General features: G+C 48.6%; 5 protein-coding genes across 5 annotated transcripts; 1 reads left to right on the top strand and 4 right to left on the bottom strand.

Moving 5' to 3' along the window:
• Positions 1 to 151: 151 nt before the first annotated feature.
• Positions 152 to 1,531, bottom strand: FIESC28_08331 (uncharacterized protein; the record flags this gene model as incomplete). The annotated part of the gene is made up of 1 exon (XM_031162469.1): positions 152 to 1,531. The coding sequence occupies one exon, from the start codon at positions 1,529 to 1,531 to the stop codon at positions 152 to 154; it is 1,380 nt and encodes a 459-aa protein (XP_031013482.1).
• Positions 1,532 to 3,264: 1,733 nt separating this feature from the next.
• Positions 3,265 to 3,832, bottom strand: FIESC28_08330 (uncharacterized protein; the record flags this gene model as incomplete). The annotated part of the gene is made up of 2 exons (XM_031162468.1): positions 3,265 to 3,719; positions 3,772 to 3,832. 2 exons carry the CDS (start codon positions 3,830 to 3,832, stop codon positions 3,265 to 3,267), a joined length of 516 nt encoding a protein of 171 aa, XP_031013481.1.
• A 7,880-nt stretch (positions 3,833 to 11,712) lies between these two features.
• Positions 11,713 to 13,641, top strand: FIESC28_08329 (uncharacterized protein; the record flags this gene model as incomplete). The annotated part of the gene is made up of 1 exon (XM_031162467.1): positions 11,713 to 13,641. One exon carries the CDS (start codon positions 11,713 to 11,715, stop codon positions 13,639 to 13,641), a length of 1,929 nt encoding a protein of 642 aa, XP_031013480.1.
• Positions 13,642 to 15,918: 2,277 nt separating this feature from the next.
• On the bottom strand, positions 15,919 to 19,314 carry FIESC28_08328 (uncharacterized protein; the record flags this gene model as incomplete). The annotated part of the gene is made up of 3 exons (XM_031162466.1): positions 15,919 to 16,011; positions 16,071 to 19,103; positions 19,162 to 19,314. The coding sequence occupies 3 exons, from the start codon at positions 19,312 to 19,314 to the stop codon at positions 15,919 to 15,921; spliced, it is 3,279 nt and encodes a 1,092-aa protein (XP_031013479.1).
• A 1,208-nt stretch (positions 19,315 to 20,522) lies between these two features.
• FIESC28_08327 (uncharacterized protein) lies at positions 20,523 to 21,395 on the bottom strand (the record flags this gene model as incomplete). Its single annotated transcript, XM_031162465.1, has 2 exons — positions 20,523 to 21,086; positions 21,141 to 21,395. 2 exons carry the CDS (start codon positions 21,393 to 21,395, stop codon positions 20,523 to 20,525), a joined length of 819 nt encoding a protein of 272 aa, XP_031013478.1.
• Positions 21,396 to 22,427: the final 1,032 nt, after the last annotated feature.

The raw sequence follows: 22,427 nt of genomic DNA, 5'->3' as shown, positions 1-22,427 counted from the left end.
GGTATGTGCAACGAAGATGGACAGTTATTTGTTGTCAAAACAAGATCAAGCACTTCTAACGGCAGCGTATGACAACGGGTATACTGTTTTTATTTACCGTAAGAATATACGGATATATACAAATAAATACTTCACCAAAATTTTATCCAATCTACCTTGAGAGCCTAAATTCTTCTGGCGCCCCCGAGTCTGCCACAAGCATAGGAGATCCTTCTAACTCGCCCTCTAGATTCCCATGCCTCTCAACGTCCTCTGAGGGCACTTTTTGAGGCGGAGACTTTTTGAGCATAACGACTCCAATCGCACTTCCAAGGATTAGAGTACATCCAGCGCCACTCATAAGCCCCATTCGATGCCCAAAAACCCAACGGTCGAAGCTTGCAGCGAAAAGCATGTGCGTGTAAACCATGGAGTTGGCGCGGTTTGACTTGTCTGCTCCAAGGCCTGATGTTAAGAGGTATTGCATTATGAACCCCAGGATACCCAGTGGAAGGAGGAGTGCCCATTGCTTGATAGTGGTCGGAGTAACCCATCGCAGACCTGGTTGCTGGATATCAAGAACAGGTCCGAGAATAAGCATGGTCAGGGCAATAAACGTGGAAATGACTCCAAAGTAGTTGACCGATATTAGAGGATGGGCTCGTTTCCCAATAGTTCGGAGGGTTGTAAAGGCGCCCGCTGCGCCAAAAACACCTAACAAAGCCACGGCCACGGCTATCAAACGTTCCTCGGGAGTGGCTTCGTGGTCAGCGCCGGGTATGCCTCCTGACTCTGGTGGTTCAGTCGTCGAAGTATCATCATTGTCAGAGTGGGAGAACAAAGTGGTAGGTCGAGCAATCAGCACAACACCGAGAAGAGCAACAAACGTCGCGAGCTGTTCAATTCGAGTGAAGGGCTCACGAAGAGCGAACCAGCAGATTAAGCCAGCAACACCTGGCGCAAGGAAGGTAATAACAGTGGCATCAGCGAGAGGGATATACATCATCGAATACCAAACGCCATAAATACCCCAGAAACCACATGCTCCGCGCAACCACAGCAGCCATCGAATTTCCTTCTTGCCAAATGGGAAATCTGGCGTCTTGTTCCACCACATATAAGTTGTACAGCAAAGCGCAGTTATCGAATGTCTCATGAGTAAAGCCTGGACAGGATGCATGCCATCGCCTTCGAGCTCGACCAAGCGAGCGCTTAGGTTCATCAGAGCTCCGAAGAATTGGGACAGGGCGACATAAGCAGCAGGTTTGTTCTTAATCCAAAACTGTTTCCACTTCGACGGTGGAGCTTCGGTTGGTAAATCGGTCGCATTATGTGAGAATTGTCTTAGGGGGACTGGCGATGGGCAAGGTGATGGAATTGGAGATAAACGACGGAAGTCGTCAAAGCTCGTGCTGTCAGCTTTTGAGGGCATCAAATTAGGTGACGCAGACGGCGGCAATAAGTGCTGATGTGATTCATGAGAGCCTTCGGGCATCAATTTATCCCCGGGAGTCTGAGAGACATGCTCATATGGTGGAGGAGTCTTGTCCATTGCGACTTAGATAATAACGAGGATCTACTGCTCTTCCATGGAGCTGTTACAAACTCACAATAGAATACTGCACATCAAAAGAAGAAGAGAGAAAGAGTCACAGTTCAAAGCGAAATAGGATATAATCGGATCTTACAAATAGGAAACGTCCCCCGGGATCGACAACCCCAGGGCGATAACCATTGAGAGCCAACCATTATGCAGGCGAAACCCACCGAAACGATCATGGATCCTCTTTTCGTCTTCTCTTTTCAAGTTTACCAGTCATTGAGCCAACGGGAGTGAGTTTCTTGCAGTGGGGGCGGAGCCCAAGTCTAACCCCCAGCAAGAGTTTCTTAGACCCTTGATGACGAGGACAACATGTGTGAAGTGTGTGTGATAGTGCGAACTAGCTAGAGTCTGAAAAACAGGTCCATTCACTCAGGAACTTCTCGTTCTTGGTAAACCAGGAGACTGCTGGGGTTACGAGAACAGTGTTGTATTGCTGATAGTCACACGACCAGCAACGGTTACAGTGGCGAGGGCCTCAGAAAAAATTGTTCGGCGCTTAGAAGACGATGAAGAAGCGAGAAGTCACGACCTGCATCTTCTCGCTCTTGGCCCTGCAACTAACGTTAGAAGAGTCCGACTTCGGTGTCGGTGTCGGTATAAGTTGGCCGAGGTTGAAGATGCCCGTTGCAGTCGAGAGTGGGGCCGGAAATAGCGGAACGTTTCCATCCGCGAATCTTAAACAATGGATCGATGAAAGATTGATCACGCCTCAATAACTAGAGGAGATATGTAGAGTAACAGATGTAGATAAAGTAGGTTAGGTATGTTCCATAGTTAGCTCTGTATGGATATTCAATTGTTCGAGAACGAAAAAGAGTAACTCTTGACATCTATATTGGTACAGGGTGATACTAGGTACATACAACGAACAAATGCACTAGGTTTTGAGAAGACTTACACTTCTCATGATTTCGAATCATTTTGCGGTTTCTGAATTTGATGGTTTTGTTGTGTTTGACTAGCATCTATTCAATCGATAGATTCTCAATCAGCAAGTTAGATGACCTCCTCATCGTGCATATGTTTATCTCGTTTCCACGTTATCCTAAGTAAGGTGTCCCATTGAACAACATGCACAGCTGAGAAAAGTTGTCAAACTCCTCCAAAGCCACATCGACAATATACATAGGCTGACTTCAATTATTCTTATTTACTCGCATCAAATCCTGATAGGGCACACATAAAGCATCCATTGGTAGCCTCAGGTGGCTGCGAAAGACAGAGACAACTTGCCTTGGATCAGCTGTGGCGGGCTGCTTCAGAATCGATGCTCAAGCATTCATGCTCCTAAGAGGCGGTAATGATGAGTTAATATCAGAGCGAACCAGTCACTTCAAGTCCGTCCTAGACAGTTCAGTGTTGAAACACACCGCTGTAAGCCTGCAGCAGAGTGAACACAAAACAGTTAACAGCAGAATCAAACGAAAACACCAATAGCAAACAAGCAAGTTGGCTTGCCGCTTTAGAGTCTTCCATGCAGGCTACCATAGTAAATCGCCACAAGATGGATTATTGCAATCTAACTTCTGACTCTGTGTGCCAAATCCTAACTCCAGTCCTATGCATGTGCCATAGTAAGTCCCATAAACGCCTGAACCCAACCATGTCCTGTGTTTCTTCAGAACGCCATAAGTGCATCAAAACGAGGTTTTCTGATAGTCTTGTCATGTCCAAAAGGTCTATCAGCGCTTCTTACCCAACGCATCAAGCTCAGCCTCAGCATCATCGTCAGCCTCACCCAGCTCCTCTTCCGCTCTCGATGCCGCAGACGCAGCAGCAGCAGCAGCAGCATTACTTCCAGAGCCTCCAGCTCTCGTATCGGGTTTTTCTTTCTTCTTCTCCTCGTCTGCAGCGTCCTTCATAATCTCGTCCTCTCCGTCGCGCAGAATTTCTCGGGCCTTCTTGATCTCCTTCTGCTTTTCAAATACCTCTTGGACCTTTCCGAGGAACGCGGGATTCTTACGGAACGCGAACTCGAAGTCTTCGTATTTTATCTTTTGGCGGCCAGAGTAGTTAGCTGCTCGTGTCGCTTCGAAAGCGATGGACTGCATGAAGTCTGTAAGGATCTCGTCGAGAACGCGGACAGTTTCGGGGAGTGGGTTTTGAACATCGCCGTGTGCGTAGAGAAGCTGTGCCACTGGTTTAAGAGTCAGCATCAATGTGACGGTTCAAGATGGAGGGAGATGTACGCTCTGCATGGCTGAAGTTCATCTTTCCGACATTCTTGCCGGCACGCGCTCTGGGCTCCATGTTGAATGTGGTTATTGGCGCTTGCGCGCTTCCAAAGTATAGATACGAAAGAAAGAGTAGTCGCTCAATTAAAAGGATGAATGTTTATGATTAGTGTTTTGAAGAACCAAAGAAGCACAGCCTTGCGGTAGGCATGTAGTTGAAATACCGAGAGCAGATTCAGGTGCTCAGCGCAGCCTTGCGACTGAATGTTAGAGGCTCAGTCCGGGGTCTCTTCAGTGGGGTTAGCATTTTTGTGGGGGTTCAATCCAGGTACGTCACCCCTGGAGTTCAACACGTCGCGGCTCCGGCGAATCTTTACCCCTAAGCACACCTGTCGCATGTGAGAAGACACAAGGACGAATCGATAAGGCAACGTCGAGCTCAACGTCGAGACCTACGAACGAAATATCCGACTGGAAACACTTATTTACACACACGACCAGCTTCTCGGGCCGCCAAAATGGTACATAAATTGCTCGTTCGTTGTTGAATCTACATACTAACCAATCTAGTCCGCCCTCTTCAACTTCCAATCCCTTCTACTTGTCCTCCTGCTGCTCATATGCACGAGCGCATACGTTCACCACTTTACACCAGGCATCATGGACCGAAATAAGAACGGGTACGGAATGCGACAACTCCCGGAATGTGCGACGAGGCTGACACGATGGTAGATTCATGGGCATCTTCTGGAAATGCGCGAGGATAGGCGAAAGATTGAGTCCATACATAAGTATATGCTGTGTCCTCATGGCCGTACGTCCAAGTTCTCTTCCTGGTTCGTCGACCTGACTAACAGTGGGATATAGGTTTCCATCCTCCTCAACTAAACCACATATTCACAACGACACGTTTTTGTTTTTATTAAAGATATCACGACAGGTTAGGAGTTGGACTGGGAGAGGGGAAAGAAACCACCAAGCGGAGTTGGCGCTGTCTGTCACGTACCTGTGCAAACCTTCGGGTTATGATCATGAATTAATTCGCCTTTGCTCTTCGCAAGATATACTCTGCCTGTCCTTGAGCGATGCGGCTTCCTGCACCATCTGGAAGCGTGCTTGCGTTACACCCCCCAGGAATTTTACCACGCAAACCGGTAGCCTTGAAACATGGAGGAAACTATGGTCCCAGTACCCGAAGTGGGATATTCCCCTTCTCTCGGGGAAGTATCGCAGGAAGTGACACGAGGTGACACCAGAATGTGATGATATCTGAAAGGAGAACAGCCGCATGCTGAAACCCGGTAGAGATGGACGCCCCAACCTGGAATATAAGCTTTCAGGATGTGATAGTCGACGGCTCAGTCGTCGGATGCCACAATCGGATATCAGCTCTACAATGTCGCTCAGCAGGAGAGCACCGTATTCAGTCCTTCCAAACAGGTATCCGTGCTGATATCACAAGCGTTTATCTCCTAACCTAGAGACAAAGACACCGAAATTAAGGACATGCAGCCCATGCACAACACCATATACAGAACTGTCTGCCGCAATCCTGCGAGAAGCCGTGCATAGTTCAGCTAGTTTTGCACATTGTTGAGGGATGCCACATTCGCCGTGATAAAATTGCAACATGCATAGGTACGGGGCAAGTCCGTAAACAACCTTTACCTTTCTCATCTCTGGCTGCTGGCTCTGAACCCTTTCCATCTTACAAAAAGCAAAAAGAATATGTGATTGGCGCAGGGAAAGGGAACACGGGACAGTAGGCAGGTCCAGAATCCGGGGTTAAGACTGGCCAATTTGTTGGGAGCTATTGAGCCGTGTTGAAAATGATTATTCCCGTCTATGTAAAGAGTGTATGGCTGGTATGTTTACTTATTAACGTTAGCTAGAAACGACGATCTGAGTCCAAGCACGCAGTTTTAAGACACAAAAACAAGCAGATGTCACAGTAACACACGCACGCGCAGTTGAAAGGCGGGTCACCTATCATTGATCAGTCATTTGCAGGAGTCTGATAAGCCTGGCGTCGTCATGTGTGTGCGACAAAGGCGTAATATCCTCGCATGAATACGATAAGCACGGTTAACCTCCTACCTGCGCATAAGAAAATAAAACAAAACAAAACAAAGTAGAGCTGAGTAGAGCCCAGACAGATGGTGTGTTGACCTGAACAGGTGCCCGTAATTGAATGTATGGATTGCACTGCACTGTACCATGCCCAAAATGCGTCTTCCGCCGTTCCTTGCTTCTAAATCTTGGCCCTAGAATTAGAATTAGAATTAATACCAGTCACTATTATCGCCGTCCACTATCGTGGATCTGCTCCGGCCCCGAGCTTCTAGCCCCGAACTCGGCCTGAAGCTTGAGGTGGCCCCCAGTCTGACTCGTTGCGACACCACCTGCTTGATCCGTAAAATGAGTTGCAATTCGAAACCACCACAGCTGCATTCGAAATGAAACTCCATTCTAAAGCTAGGCGCCTTCAAGTATAAGTTTGGGAGAGGCCCCCGAAGGAGAATAAAAAAAGGGGACAAGGCTCCGATATACGAAACGAAGTAGCGGGGATCAGCTAGTACAGTACTGTACAGTAACTATAATACATGCTACGCAGTAATTAGTTGACAGGTGGGATGTCTGGTGTGGTTGGCGTGGACGATCGATGGATCCAAGGACTGCATATGCAAGGCGAATCTAGGTGATTCGAGACGATGATAAGACATCTTGACACCCAAGAGTAGAGTTATAGAGGGAGGGATTCTTGTCATGAAGCCAAGTCGGAAGTCAGGGACTAGGTCTAGGTCTTGGTAGGCACACAGCCAGTGGCAACCAACCTGTCCCTGATTCAAATCCATCGTCTCCGTCTTGTTGCCCTGCTTCCCGTCTCGTCGAACGAGCATCATGTCCATGGCAATGACTAGGAAACCAACATGCCTGCCTGCCTACTGTACTAAAGAAATCCATACCAACAAAAGGTCCAGTGGCACAAAACACACCGTACAAAGTCAATGAATCGTTGGGTTTAGGGTTAGAGAGTTCTTCGCCTTGCATGGCACTATTGACCATACCGCCCCAGCTGGTCTCCTCCCCAAAAGTCAGCCAACATTTTTGGGTTTTGTTTAACTAAAAGGTGAGGGACAAACAACCTTTATGTTAGTGTATGGGCAATTTTCTTACCCGCGTGATCATTTGTCATGGGCGCTTGTCAGGCCGCCTCGACTGCTTGCGGTTACACGAGATAAAACAAATCGATTGTAGCGGTAACTCGCAAACCCGAGGGTCAGTGAGGGGAAAGTTACTTTCTTTACTGTGGCATGTATGCGATGGTTGCAGCCTCGCCATGTCCGATGTCCGATGTGGTGGTTTCGGACCTGAACGGACGGACGGTACGTGACACAAAGAAAGGAATCCGCCGCATGGGCAAGGTGAGCTGAACTGGACCTGGACCTGGATCTGGGGCGAAGCGGCTGCCGCTGATGGATGACTGTACGTTCCTGAATAATTATAGAGTTGTCTTTACGAAAAGCATTCCAATAAGAGACGGCATCTCCGACTCGGGTTTGGCGTTGGAATCCTGCCATGAATAAGATTTGACGTTAGCCATGTGGAAATGAACTGAACAGAACACCGTCTTTTGCGTTGCGTCGATTAGGGTGTTGCAACATGCTGTGCTTGGCAGTCTAGTCTGCTGATTGAACGACCTCATCGACCACTCGACAAACACCAAATTGCGGTTCGTGCAATACGTCGAGGTGCCATCGGTTCAGCCACAACTCGTTACACCAAGCATGGCAGCGTTGCGACTGCGACTGCGACTGCGATTGCGGTTACGGCGGTGAAAGAATCCCATCCGCATTAATAGCTTTGCAGAATCTTGGGCAGAACAGCATTAGAGCCAAGTTTTGGGCTGTGATTCAAACACGGGTGCATTGATGCGTTGGCCACTTCGTGTCCTGACGGATGGTGATGTGGTTCCACACCGATGGTGTTTTGCAAATTGATGCTTGGTATTTTATGAGTGACATATCCTTTCTTTCCTGGTTGTTATCAATCCTGACTCATATGTACTGAGCTTTGTTGGACGCTATTGCAGGGTGGGCAAATAGCAGCCCAAGCGTATGAGTGAGAATAGAAACTACCCAAGACTTGGCAATTGACAGGGCTGGCACATTCTTGTCGAGAGAGATGAACCCATCATCTCTTTTGTTGAACTGATGCATGCTCCCTGTTCTACCCTGTCTGACCAGGAATTGAAGAGGTCCGCCCTCAAGATCCTACATAACACTTAGGTAGTAGTGCTGCCAAACACACCACTACGACACCACTACCATTCGACGCTGCTGCACCTCCAGGGCCTGCACGCATGGACATTCTGGCAGGTGCAGGTGCTGAGCCTCTATCGAAATGGCCGAAGCGTGAACGAACCCCGGTCGCTCGCCCTGAATAGAATCTGTTAGTCTTGGTAGTTGGGTTGCTATATTCAAGGTTCCCAAGATATTATCATATTGTGAACATCCACCAATCCAATTCTTTGTACAAAACATTCAAGGGTCCCGAGGCTATTGTACTCTGCCAGACAAGGGGCATGCTTGTACTGTACGGAGTACCAAAGAGAGATTAGATAGGCAAAAGCATCCCAGTACCACCAGGCTGGGATGCACTATCAGTGTTACTGACCAATTAGCAAGTACGAAATTGGCGAAATGTCCTTCGCCTTGAACTGGTCGGTCATTGTGTATTGAAAGGCCTGGAGAAGGCTGTAACAACGTACGGGCAGGACGGAGTACGGATACAACCTCATATCCACTCGCGAGCGCCTCGGCAAACTTGTGTTTTGTGTGAGACTCACCTGCTGCATTGCAGAATGACACGACTGAGTGACTGCATCGATACAAGTCACCGCTCCTTACCCAGTACATGCCACGCTCTTCGTTATATGTCTGTGGCGAGACGCAGACGAGAATTTTCGATGAGCATTCTGCAATACAAGCAGCTTTTGTGGTGGCGGTAATCGACGAGGCCAGTCCTGTACTGTACAGTACAATCGAGGAAAATACACTACTCTTTGACCGAGGCTCAGTATGCAACTGTCGTCACAACACTGCCACGAGAAACATGATTTTCCATTGAGAGTCAGTCAGCATTTGGATTGCATTGCTTTGTTGGCTTCTGGGCCAGCGAGAGTTGCAGGACGACTCGTAGTGGCCGATGCTGGGGCGGCTCATTAGTCGCGCAGGGACTCCGCTGAAATCTGCACGCTTCTGGTCCGTTTCTAGATCAGCAGCGGCGGCGGATGGATCTTTCTGCGACCCCCCGAGGTGTGCTAGTGCGATGAGATGACGATGGTGGTCCCTGGGAAATGGATGCCCTTGGCCCTGGGCCGTCCCTTGTTGGGGTTATTGTTGGCGCCAGTACGGTACGGATACTCGGTTCTGTACAATATGGTACCCTCTCTGAGCGTGGCATGTCAGCCATGTACTGTGCAAAATGTCCTTCATTGGTCCCGAGTAAGTGAGATCCCCTGGATCGGTGGACGAATCGGCAGGCCAAGTTTGTTGTTCCCTGACCTGTTTGGGTCAAATGTTCCTGGAATTCGATCCGCCTTCGGCAAGTCGTAGCTGACCCTGTTTTATAACGTACGTATTTTGTTTATTTTTGTCGATGTCGCAAGATGAAGACTGCAGTGTCATGCTAGTTTCAATTTTGTGAGGTTTGCAGTATTAAGTTTTTAGAAAGTGTATTGCCTTGCATCCGAACAATTCAAGGGTGAAATGGATTAGGATTAGAATTTGGCAAGCAGGGCAGCCTGAGGATCACATCCTGTAAGGGAAGGAGCCGTTTTTTTTCTGCTGCCCCTACAGAATGGAAAGTGCCATCCACCCACAATCAGCGTCACTGCCAACCTTCAATGCCCATCTCCATCTCCAGGCCCAGTACAGGCTTTACAGGGCATCTTCATCTCCATTTCATCCCGCGGATCCCATAAATGACATCCATGACAAAACCCACTCCCTACATCGACTGGTCTTGATCACGCACTGTCCACAGTCTGTGGAGTCGTTTATATGTCGCTACTACAGTATCAGTACATTGCAGCAGTTATGGTACGGATACAACGCTTCTCGCCATGACCATCAATTGTCGAGGCGGCAAGTATCGTAATAGAGTACAGTATGAAAACATAGCAGTGTTAGTCATTTGCAGGCAAAGAAATCTCATCAGACAAAGGAAGATCGATCACGGAGAGTGTGTGGCTCGTGATACCCCCTTTAGACTGAGTCAGGTAGCGTCTGACCTTTGCTTCCTTACTCATCTAACAGAGACGAGCAGGCGAGGCACCGAGACGATGGCAACAACAGGCTCAGACAGTCAGACTCAAAACAGCAGAGGGTCACGCTGTCGCTGCAGTGTTAAGATTACGCTCCAGTCCTCACCAACATGTTCTGACTTTGGGCACAGGCTGGATTGAATGAATGAATGCATGCCACTCACTGTCTGGCCTACACAATCAAGCCCAATGGCGCTGCTCATCGCCGAACGCCCAATTGAATATGTCAAAACTATCTTTATTGATCCATACGTCGATTTCGTTCTCGAATCAACTTCAGTGCATCGACAGTTAAACCCTTTTTCAACTACACTACGATATGCACTCATTGAATAGAACTCACGATACGGATACTGTCTACATGGCCACCACCCAGCTTGCAGGACACTTAATTACAGCCTGGTACCGAGATACATTAGTGTACATCAGGTTGGCGTCCTTCACTTACCAGTGGTCCATTCCAGCATCTATACTATTCGCACACCCTACTTCGGACGCCACCCTCCCCATGTAGGGCCCTTCCACGCCGGCTTGGAGCAGCTGGGATACTGGGGTGAAGACATTACGGAGTAGAGTTAGCCGATTTTTGCCTCGTTCTAGGCACATTACTGTACATACGGCCTACACGGGCTCTCTGCATCCATGGCGTTCCGCCCACCGCCATACCCAGCCAGGCCCATCCCACGCGATGCCGCGCTTGGCCCCTAAAATTTCCAAGCAAAGGAAAAGCTTTTGCTCTGACTCGGTATGGAGACTTTCTGAGTTGGTCTGGTGGGAAAAAACGTGTCTCAAAGAGGCCATCAGAGGAGGAAGTACAGTAGACTCCCACTAGCCTGGTCTCGTCTGTCTAAGTGCCACACACCAACCCAGACTCTATCCACATATCAAATATCCCAGTCTCCCATCACTGTCGTCCCCTTTTCTTTCCTTCCTCCCTTCTTCTTGATCTGTTTTCTATTTCTGTCTTATCATACCAAGAACCTATCAACCTGCCTGAGGCTAGGAGCGTTGAATACACCCTTAATCTTTACTTTTCAAGGTTTTTGTTTTGCTAGAATACTGTCAACATCAGTTGGACGTTCCCCTACTTCATTTACTCGACGCAAGCACCCGCAAGACGATTGGTCACGTACAAAGACGACAGTATACACAACCGAGACGAACTGCGAAGCAACCCACCAGGAGGAACAGTGACGGTGAAGGGAAAAGGGTTACAGCATATACTGTCACACAGCCGCGATACTTGGTGCACACAAACAGTCACTGTCCGCTCCAAGCTCATACGATCCTTGTAAGTCGACCGCAACACCTCAGCATTGCATACGGCCTTGGAACGAAAACAATCGAAGTTCCGCCTGGACTTGATGCTGGTACACAGCATTCGGTGGAGGAATAGTTCCCCATCAAGTGTCCTGCAGCTGGCCGTACGCTCGTGACTGATCTGGCTGCGCCCCTCATGTTCACAAGATGCCTTTTGTTGATGGGATACGAAATGACTAACAGCTACTCGAACAGTTTGGTGAACTAAATAAACCAGATCTCTTTGATTCCTGGGTACCACCATCTCGAACTTTAATACGAGCAACTGAATCAATCACTCGATACTCGGAACAGCCACAAACAACAAGATGGCGTCAGATCAAGGATTTGGAGGCCCAGTTGAACGGTCAAGGCGGAGTTTGTCAACATCAGGTCCCGGGCCTAACGGTGAAGGCGAGACGAGACCAGAGAAGGAGACAACCAGAAAACCATCAACCGACGAAAAGGACGAGGCCACGCAATCATCACAAGTCTTACCACGCGGGTATGACAATGTCTCTAATGCACCAGCCCCAGTGGCAGCACCACTCTCACGAAACCCTTCCGAAATGTCAACAACTTCAACCACATCAAGTCCAGGACCTGACAGCAGGAGGTCTCCTGCCCCAAGCCAACCGCTTGAGCCTCCTGTGACAAAATCAAGTCTTGGTGAACTTGAGGTTTCCAAGATCATCAACAACCCCAAGTTAAGGCACGACATCAACTTCGATCCTGAACTACACTTCAGACCCAACGTTGAAGGTGACAAGGGACGAAGAAAGCATGATCGTGCCAGCATCTTCTGGATGACCCTCAAGGAGGAGCTCCTCGAATTTATCGTGGACAGAGACAGTTTCTACGCAAAGCACGGCACAGGCGACGACTGGTGCTTACCAAAGCTTCTCAAGTCTGTGAAGGAAATCATCCAAACCCTGGTTCCCCAGCGTGATCGACAATTCCTCGACGAGGGTCTCAACGTGGAACTTCTAATGCAACAGTTTCACCGCGGAATCGCCGATCTTGAGAAGCTTGCTTCGTGGCTCTCGAGCGTTCTTAAATCTCACTGCGCACCAATGCGAGATGAGTGGGTTGATTCTATGTACAAGCAGCTCAGCAACGGCAACAGCAACAATGATGTCGAGGAGCTTGTCAATGGCATGCGAAGCTTGCTTAGCGTTCTTGAGGCAATGAAGTTGGATGTCGCAAACCACCAGATCCGCTGTCTTCGACCGGCTCTCATTGAAGAGACAACCGCATTTGAACAAAAATTCTTGATGAAGAAGCTGCGAAACCGCAAGATGGATATTGGCGATGCTAAACCATGGTACCAGGAGGCTGCCAGAACCTATCCCAGTGGCTCCGGTAAGATGTCATCTCACTTTGGAGATATGGGCGTCTTTTTCGAGGGACTCTCGCGATCAATGCTGCCTTCTGCTGGCGAGAAGCCTCTGCCTGGCACATTCTTCTTTGACGAGGATCGACTAGGCCGTGTCCGATCTGATATCCTCGATGCCATCAACTTGGATGTCTGTATGCGCATGTATGAAGATCTCGAGCGGGTGTCACGGTTGAATTCACCTCCTGCTTGCCTCAGCGCTGTCCCAGACGATCATGAGTTCAACTTCAACACGCCACCCTCTTCGAACTCACGACCTTCAAGTGTTGCCCTTAGCTCTACAGGCTCGAGCTCATCATCACCACGATCGTCCCTAGTTTTCCCTTCATACCTGACCTCAGATACCAACGAGTCAAAATCCAAGGCTCGAAACCTTCGCGATACCCTAGTAGCCCTTCTTCAACAAGCGCCTCATGATCTTCACCACCACGACCGATGGCGAGCAATGGCCCCGTCTCTGGCCCTGCAGATTTTCCGTTTCACCAATGCACCCATGGATATGCTTGCAAGTTTCGAGGAGAAGCTGACCGAGAACGTTTGCCGTATCTCATCTCCCATTTACCAAGAGATGGAGGAGGCATACCGTCATCGACTTGTCACTGAGCTTGCTACTCGTGTCCGCTACTTCAAGTCACTATCCGGTGTTTGCCTGTTCTCGATTGCCACCGGCAACCGTGTGCCAGCCAGCAGCCGCAGCTTGGATGCAGGACGAGACCGAGATTTGGATGCAGCTATCCGCATGGGCCAGCAGGAAGGCGGCATTGAAGATATTGCAACCCGTATTGCTCACGTTGGCGTTGTTCACTGGAGGATATGGGCTCGCATGGCATATGTCGACGAGGATGACATGTCTTTGGACTAGTCAAACCGAGCAGAGCAACCCCGTGTATCACTTCGTACCACTTCGTTATACCCCATTTACCACCTTTTTAATGTCGATACATGCATGGTTACTTGCACAATATCCGGCTTGGCTTGTGGACATAACATAATACAGCCGGGACTCGATAACTATTCTTGGCTGGACCGGAACCAACCCAAATCAGTCGATTTGGCATCGCAAAATTCATACATCGAGGCTTTGCCATTGGCACTAAGCTTCTGCATGGGGTGGCGGATCTATCCCCAATCATTTTCTTGCGTCATCTGCGTCATGCTTTTAACAGGAGTTTATTTGTCTTTGCGAGGACGGGCATATGTAGCCCTTTGATTTCACGTAACGGCGCATTTGGTGTTGAGCCATTCGCCAGTACACTCGTGCCTCTTTCAGGGTGCCATGTTGTACTGGGAAGCGTATGGTTTTGTTTTTGGCTTCAGTGTACAAACTTGGGCGGCTCACTTCGCATTTAGATCAGGCGCACAGATTTGAACTCATATACCGGATATTCTTTCTGTACATACACGGCGCAATAAGTGGCATAGATTAGACAAAGAAAGACTAGAAGAGATTTAACTTATTCTCATTCCACCCTCTATGTCTGTGATTTGCTTGCCCGGGTGACTGCATCTATGTATCCTTGTTAAGCTTGGTATTATGTTACACTGAAATGCGGTGTAAGTTGAGATGTGAATTATCGATGTCCTCAGTGGTGGTCGTACCTCGAAATGACTAGAGTTGTCTTTTTTCGATCCAGTCGGCCAATGTCTTTCACTGTCCAATCTGTCACTGACCGAGAAGTTGGGCATGCTGAGCCTGAGACTAGGCTGCTGACCACCCAGTGCATAACTCGTGACTGTCGCCATGTGTCTCCTCTGTTAAATCCAATTTACCGTCGAACTGGCAACCTCACAGGTGAGCTGACTAATACGGCAGCCAGACTCGGTGTAAACTCGAACAAACCTCTATAGTGAACAAGTTACAAAAGTGCTAAAGTAACTTGAGTGTTTGCGCCTCGATTGTACGGGCGTTTTCTCAGTAGGGTTTTGTGTTGCTGAAAAAGGTTTGTATAGGCTTAACGGTTTGGTCGGCGAAAACCGTTGGAGTCAAGATTCTAGAATCCGAAATGGAAAAGAGAGGAAAACTTTAAAGACAAAGGAACATATCACAATGTGTATGAGTTATTGACGAGTATTTCCTTCGAGAGTGTATAGACGGCGTGAAGGCCACTCATGGAGGCTGAGTCATCGATCATGGCAAACTTCTTCTCTTGCCCATTCAAAGTCAAAACCAGAAGCTGCTTGCGGGGAGGTAATGACTAAACGATTATCATCAGGGCTAAAGTTTGTAACTCGCCGGAACTCACATTGTAATAACTGTCATACGAGCTGATGTAAACTCTACCTGCCTTTACGAAGAACCTATCATTAACCTTTCGGGCTTGTATCATGAAGAAATTCTTACTGTAAAACCTGTGGTGACTTAATTTGACCTTGAATTACGCCATGGCATCTATTCTTGAATACGTTGACGTGGTAATGAGGAGTCGCCGATGTGTAAGTGTTGAAGGAACAAAGTATATCAAAGAGTTAAGTTTTATGTCTCTTTTCTTATTTTACGTCAAAACATGATCCTTCTTCGTACCATGAAACCAATTTCCTCTCTTGCACTTTTTGTGATTAAAAGTTTGCGATTTTGTGTCTGTGATTTAGATAATGGGCGCAAACTCTATGTGAAGCATATCGGTTGGGCTGTATCTTATAACACTTCGCAGTTCTGTGTGATCACCACTATTGAAAGATATGATACTAGATTATTGGTATAGTAGCCTTGTGATAATAAGTTAATATTGCTTTCTGTCATCTGACATGCTTATTTAAAAGTCCCATCAACGACCCTATTCACAAGATCCTCCCAATATATCGCTAGCAAAATAAAACCGCATATCACCCCAGCATCTATAGGCGAGAACCTTCTTTTTGGTTCTCATTTTTGGAATCATTGATTCATCCTTCACATAAAACTCCTCAAATGCATATGCGCCTAACAAATACAGCATCCACTCTCAGCCCCATTCATCCGACCGATGCTTCTAAAGTAAAATAAACTGAGAACGTTTGTGTTGAAGCCAGACCACGTAGAAGATTAGTGACAATGGCCCTCAAGAAAGAAAATATTGTACATCGTGAAACATGGCGCTAGGCTTGGTGTCAATCTTGCCTCAAAGTTTGACACTCACGGCTTCTCCTCTCCCTAGTTGAGTCATTGAGGACTTGAAGGTACTTTGGTCGGCGTTTGAATGCGCTTTAATTTGGCAAGCTCTTCTTCAAGCTGGCGGGTTCGAGCACGCTCCTCCTGTTGACACTTGTTAGCATTGTTGTCATACATCTTGCAGGGTTAGAGCATGGGCCTACCTTGATATTCTCCTGGAACTTCTTTCTCTCCTCACGCATGGTAGCTCTGAATTGCTCGCTCAGCATGGAAGCACCTCTGCCGACTCCGCCGTTTGGTGGGATTGCCTTAAGACGCTCGCTGTCGAGGTCTTCCTGAAGCTTAGTGATATGCTCGCGAGCCTTCTCCATGTCTGCCTCAAGCTGTTTGCGCAACGACGTGACTTCGCCTTCAAGCTGCCTTCTCACAACCTGAACATCTTGAAGCTTGTTCTCAAGCTCGATCTTCTCCCGTTCAGCACTAAGAGTCTCCTTCGTGACATCCTCGAGTTCTTGAACAGTTCCAGCCAGTTCATTCTTGAGCCTTGTGAGCTGGTTCTGGAGCTTCATCACCTCGCCGCTGGTCTTGATCGCTGCCACGTCGGCAGCCCTCTCTGCACGGGACCCGTAAGCACCATCTAGTTCAGCCTGAGCAATGGTGAGCTCTGTCTTTGTCTCCACAAAGTTCATATTGAGAAGTTCAAGCTCATCCTCCTTCTCTTTGAGCTGTTTCTTCTTGGCTACCAACTCCTCTTTCTGACCATCGACTCGTTGTTGCAGGGACCTGGCGTTATCCTCGGCCATTTGCTTGGATCGGTTGACTTCATCGAGCTGCGCGTTGAGAGCATCAATTACTGAATCGACACCAGTCAACTGGTTACGAGTATTATTGGTGGAAGATTCGGCAGCGACCAGTCTCTCTTCAAGCTGTTTGACATCAGCCTCAAGAGCCGTGATCTTGTTGTTTCGCTCCTCGAGCTGGGCTTGAGCGGCTCCTGCAGCACCTGCAGCGCCCACGAGGTCTGTTTGGAGCAACTCCATATCAGCCTCGAGACGAGCGACCTTGGCATTTCGCTCCTCAAGGCGAGCTTCAACATCATTGGTCTTCTCCAGCTCAGCCTTGAGAGTGGCGATGGTAGCAGTGTGCACCTCAACCTGATCCCTGAAAGTATTGGCTTCCTGTGCCTCGGTATGAAGGGCGGCAATCTTGGCATCGCGCTCCTCAATCTGAGCGTGAGCAGCATTAGCTTGTTCAAGCTCAGCCTGGAGGACAGCAATCTTCTTGTTGCGCTCTTCGACCTCGCTCTGAGCTGTCTCAAGGTAGGCCAACTCGGACTCGAGAGCGGTGATTTTGCTCTCTCGGTCGTCGATTTGAGACCGCGCTGCGGCTGCGGCAGTTGTTGCATCAGCAAGATCAGATCGGACCTGGTCGAGCTCCTTCTCCAGGCTGCTGATCTTTCCTTCTCGGTCTTCAACTTGCGCATGTGCCGCGCCTGCCGCACCCGCTGCGCCAGCCAGATCACTTTGCAGACGCTTCAGCTCAGCCTCCAACTCAGCGACCTTCTTAGTGCTTTCCTCGGATTCAGCCCTTGAAGAACCGACATTGGCAGTGCTACGGGAACCTTCAAGTTCTTCCAACGCCTCAGAGAGCATGGTTTGTGCAGTCATGGCATCTCTCTCGGCTCGAGCCAACAAGACTTGTGTCTCATCCAGCTCGTCCTGCTTTCTCGCCAATTCCTCGTCCTTTTCGGCGTCTGACTTGTTGTTGAGTTCTCGCTGCTGTTTAATCTGTCGCTTGAGTACAGACTTTTGATCCTTAAGTGTAGTGGCTTGTGAGTATAGCCATTGGACCCGGTTGGAGAATCCAGGAAGACTAAATGCCTCGTCGATATCGAACTCGTCGTCAGAGACTTCTTCGTCTTCGTAGCCTCTATCCATGCGGGCTCTTCGTCGTTCCTCTTTCTCCTTCTTGATCTTGCTGAAGCCTGTTTGCATCATATTCCAGAGGTTCATAAGGATTCGCTCCACTTGCTCATCGTCCTGCTTCTCTGGCGTGCCCGATCTAGCAGTTTGGATAGCACGTTCTAGCTCCGAGTCTGCGGCGCGTAGTGCATCCTCGAGATAGTCGAGTTTCGCCTCGATACCGTCTTGTGAGGACTGAGGTGCAGCTGGGTAATCGGGGTCCACTGTCATCAATAGATCTCGAACCTGATGGTTTAGTGATTCGATGCGTTTATCGATAGAGCTGTCAACCTTGCCATGTTCGCCAGAAGACTCTTGTTCGACCTCAATGGCGTTGAGACCCATCTCAAGATAGTCCATCTGGTTGTTGAGAAGTTCTCCTGGCTTCATCCCTGGCACGCCGAACGGAGGGTCATAGTAATCCTCATTTTTGGAGGGGTTGAAGCGAACAATCGCATCCCGTAATGAGCCGTTCAGATTCTCCAGCCGAGCTTCCATCTCTGTTATCGACGTAACCAAAGAATCAGACTGACCCTTGAGATGCAGGTTCTCATCCTTAATCTTCTCCATCTCATCTTTCAGCTGGCTGTGCTGTTCTCGAATTGGCGATTTGAGCGGTATCTCGATAGGTTGCTGGCGTTGAGGGGGTCCTCTGGTCGACATTCCTTTCGCTTGATCGTAGAAGGTATCATCGTGAAAATAGTTCTCATCGCCTGCGCGGTCCATACTGTTGCGGGTATACGTATATAGGCTCTCTGGACTTCCAGGCATGCCATTGATTGGCTGAAGTGTAGGGGTCGTATCCTTCTTCTTATTCGATGCTTTGTGTGTGAGTTGAAGAATACCGGCAGTGTGTTCCAGTAGACGTCGTTGAGGCTCCATGAGCCGTTTCTCGAGATTAAAGAGCTCTGCCGCTAATTCCTCGCATTTTCGCTCGCTCGCCTGCCTCTCAACCTCGGCTTCTTTTGCGCGAGCGTGGTCACCACTGTTGCGACCCAGAAGGCTCCTTCGCTTGCCATCCAACTTTCCAGGATTGTATAATCTCGCCATTGAAATTGCTGCATCTCGGTATTTGGACTGGATAGTCAGGTTTTGTCGAGTTGACTCGACACGCTGAGACAAGGACTGGCTCTGCTTCTTCAGATCATCGACTTCTTCTTGCGACAAGATTTCATATTCCTTGCTGTCTGAAAGGGCGGTTTCGGTGAGAAGATGTACTTGGATAGGGTCTTTGAGGTCGACGAGCGCAGAACTTTGTGGTCGATCAGGATTCATCTATCAAGATTATAGTTAGAAGCTGTAAGTCGAAGACTCCACTATCATGGCTACGTACCGGGTTGTAAAGTCTGTGTTCTTTCTCGAAACCGTTCATTATATCGCTGCGATAACCTTCAACAAAGGTTTTTCCACGAGGACTTGTGGCGGTGGGTGACATTCTGGAGGAATCGAACCCATACGGGCTACCCTCTCGCGCGTACGCACTCATAGTTTCGGTGAGTTTACGAGCGTGTCGTCTTGATTATCAAAACATATGGTGAGCTTCGAAGGGGATTAATGGTTAAGATAATGCAACAGGAGCCATAGAGAGCGATGGCTGGCCAGTATCGGAAAGATTGACTGGTGGTTGACTGTTGACTACCCGAGAAGCTAAGATGAGATTGAATGAACAAAGGTATGTCGCGTCCAAAAACGGCTGAGGCTGGAGTATCGCAAAAAGTCGAGAGCAATCCTACAAGAGGCGCTGAATTGCTACCGCCAAAGACTGAGCGCAAAAGCCGTGAGGTTATTCCAAATGCTGGGGAGAGAAAAGGAGAGGTCGGGATCGACTAAGAAGAAAAGGAGGCCCATCGACAACCAAAAAGGTCAGGTACGGTTCATTACCTTAAGTTATCGAGTGGGACCCTTGTAAAGACCTCCACTGGAAGTTGAATTACAGCGGTTGAGTTGATGAGTCTAACCGAGTCAGGGCGACAGGTACGTACTGGCGCCGCGTTGATCTACCACTCAGGGTAATGCAATTCGGTTCTGTAGGGGTTTTGCGGCGGCTGGAGCAAGGCACAAGAGGGGCGCACCCGCACTGCTCGGGCATGGATCCTTCCGCTAGTCTTTATTGAGTTCGTAGCTCTTTAAAGCTGCGCCAGTAGGAATGAGCCTCTGTTTCGAGTATGGTCTTGTTGGAGAAAAAGAATAGTACCTAGGCAGAGTTTCTTTTTCTTGTATCTTCTATAGTTGCATTACTGACTCCACGTTTTAACGGCTGAGTTGACATCCTTCGACTCCTATTTTGTATTTATAGACATTGATGCTCCCTTTATAGTGGCTTCTCATGGCGTTGCTGTCATATGAAAGGCTGTGCACGCTGATCCGCGGAGTAATGCTGACAGTTGACGATGGATGGTGGCTGACAACGCCATGGACGAGCCCACTGATGTTAATGTCCTCCTCTGATACACGGAACTCCGTCAGCCCGCCTTAACACATCAGAGGTGCATATGTGGTTACCACATCAGGCCCATTCCTCCGCTGGACAATATCAGAGCATCTATTGGCATAGCATAGGTACGCTGGGCTGAGACAAATTCGAGGAGGAATGCGCTGCTAGACACTCACGTCCCGTAGTTGTTCGGAAGCCACATCGCTGAATCGGATACAACGAAAGACCGGTCGATTTCTCTATCGTATCGACTGAACTAATTAAAGGACTTCCCGAACTTGATCCATGATCTGCTGACCCATGGTTCTCCGCCGTTCTGCCTGGCCGTCCGCTGAACCCTGAGCGCCTGTTGCTGCCGCTGATGTTGAGTTCTCATCTTCAAGACGACGTCGAAGGCCTTCAAACTCGGCGCTCCGCCTCTGCGAGCTAAGGCCCACAACCCAGCCTGGCACGCGCCAGCGCACGAGGACAGCCGGAAGAAGGCCTTCCCGCCACGAATATCCTACGACCCAGCCGATGATTGCACCTAGAACCGAACCTGGCCATTGTAATAGTGCAAGGTGTAGAGCAATTGCGTATTTGTAGGACTTGTCAGAGAATGTAAGTCCCACGAATGGCCGGTCTGTCGGTGGTGCCTCGGACGTCGCGACTCGATATTTGTACATGTGCGGAACCATCGCATGATACTGAGCTAGGATAGCGAAAATGATGGGAGTAGGGCCGGCTGGAATATAGTTTAGATATCCGGCGGTAAGAGGTCGCAACACGACCGAGACGATTGGTGGGATGATGGACGTGATCAGATAAGTGACAGTTAAGAAAGACTAAGAACCACAAGGTCAGCGACGCCGACGAGAACTTGGAATTGGGCAACTTACAACGAACTTGCGAGAACCCCACATGCGCTCGACGATTCTGAGGTTATACAAGGACATGGCGGCAAAGAGGACCTCGGTTGAGTTAACATAACACAGCTGGTAGGCCAAGAGCCTCCATAATTGCCGATAGCGCCATATGTGAGTATCAATTAGGATGTAGAAGTAGTGCTTGACGTCGAGGACACTGGCTAGGATGGAGCCGGCCACAAGACCGACCACACCAAGCCGGGACACGGGTGTGTTGGTGAAAGACATATTGCTCTTGGCTGGGGGACTCTTGCGATGATTATCGTATCATAGTTCGAGTTGGCGATTGCTGTACCGGCATATATACTGTTTTATCGGTGCTATAAGTTGTATGAAAGCTCCTGAGTTGTCAACGATTGATGTCAAGTTTGACACGAGTGCAAGCTACCTACAAATGCAGCTCCAAGAGCTATCCACGAAAGGTGGCATTTCAATATCACGTGTATGCCCGGGTAATTATGGGCCTTGCTGCATCCCCCAATTTGGGCCCCGCTGACGTCGGTATAATTGAAATGTCGTTACCGACGAGTTATTTCGGTTAGAAAATGGACTCACAGGTGTATACAGGGTAAAGAGTTGCCAATAACATGAGGCTAATGGCTACAGCTAGGGTTCACTTGATATGGCGCATCTATATAACGGTTGATATCCATGATAGTATATATTCGTAGTGCGCAATGCGTGAGACAAAGATTACCGACGATCAGATCAATTCGATCGAAGTAAGTGGGTGCCTGGTACCACGTCAATTATACCGAATAGAATTTCACTATTTGGACTAGACAGATCTGGAAACTTGCATTGACGAGAACAATCATAGCACATACATACTAAACTTGCAGTTCTGCATTGACATTCGATCTGTCTAACGGGAATAGAGAGATCCTCTGAAGTTGTGCCCCTGCAACGTCACGCTGCCAGCCAGCATGACTAGCCTAGCCTATCTCTAGTGGACAAGGACTGAACTCCAGTTGGGCAGGTAAACGCCAAGCATGCAAAGCCCATCATTTCCTAAAGATTGGGATGGAGATTCACTTCAATTCCGAACACTAATGATCGTCAATTATTTATTAATATAATACATCTTCTTTTGAGTTGGACGTTGGAGTGGCTGCCCTATAATTGCATAGAAATTAAACTCTAAAGAACGCCTTCTCTACTGTATCATCAACCTCCAAAAACTTGCACCCACTCGCCTCTCTTCTACACTGAACCAACCTCACCCTCTCACCAAAATCAACCCTCCACAAGCGGCTCACG

The sequence above is a fragment of the Fusarium coffeatum genome (assembly GCF_003316985.1).
Source record: "Fusarium coffeatum strain FIESC_28 chromosome Unknown BRIP53273_contig_194, whole genome shotgun sequence".
Taxonomy (NCBI): domain Eukaryota; kingdom Fungi; phylum Ascomycota; class Sordariomycetes; order Hypocreales; family Nectriaceae; genus Fusarium; species Fusarium coffeatum.
The sequence above is the reverse complement of the archived record's forward strand: the minus strand, read 5'-3'. Positions and strand labels throughout refer to the sequence as shown.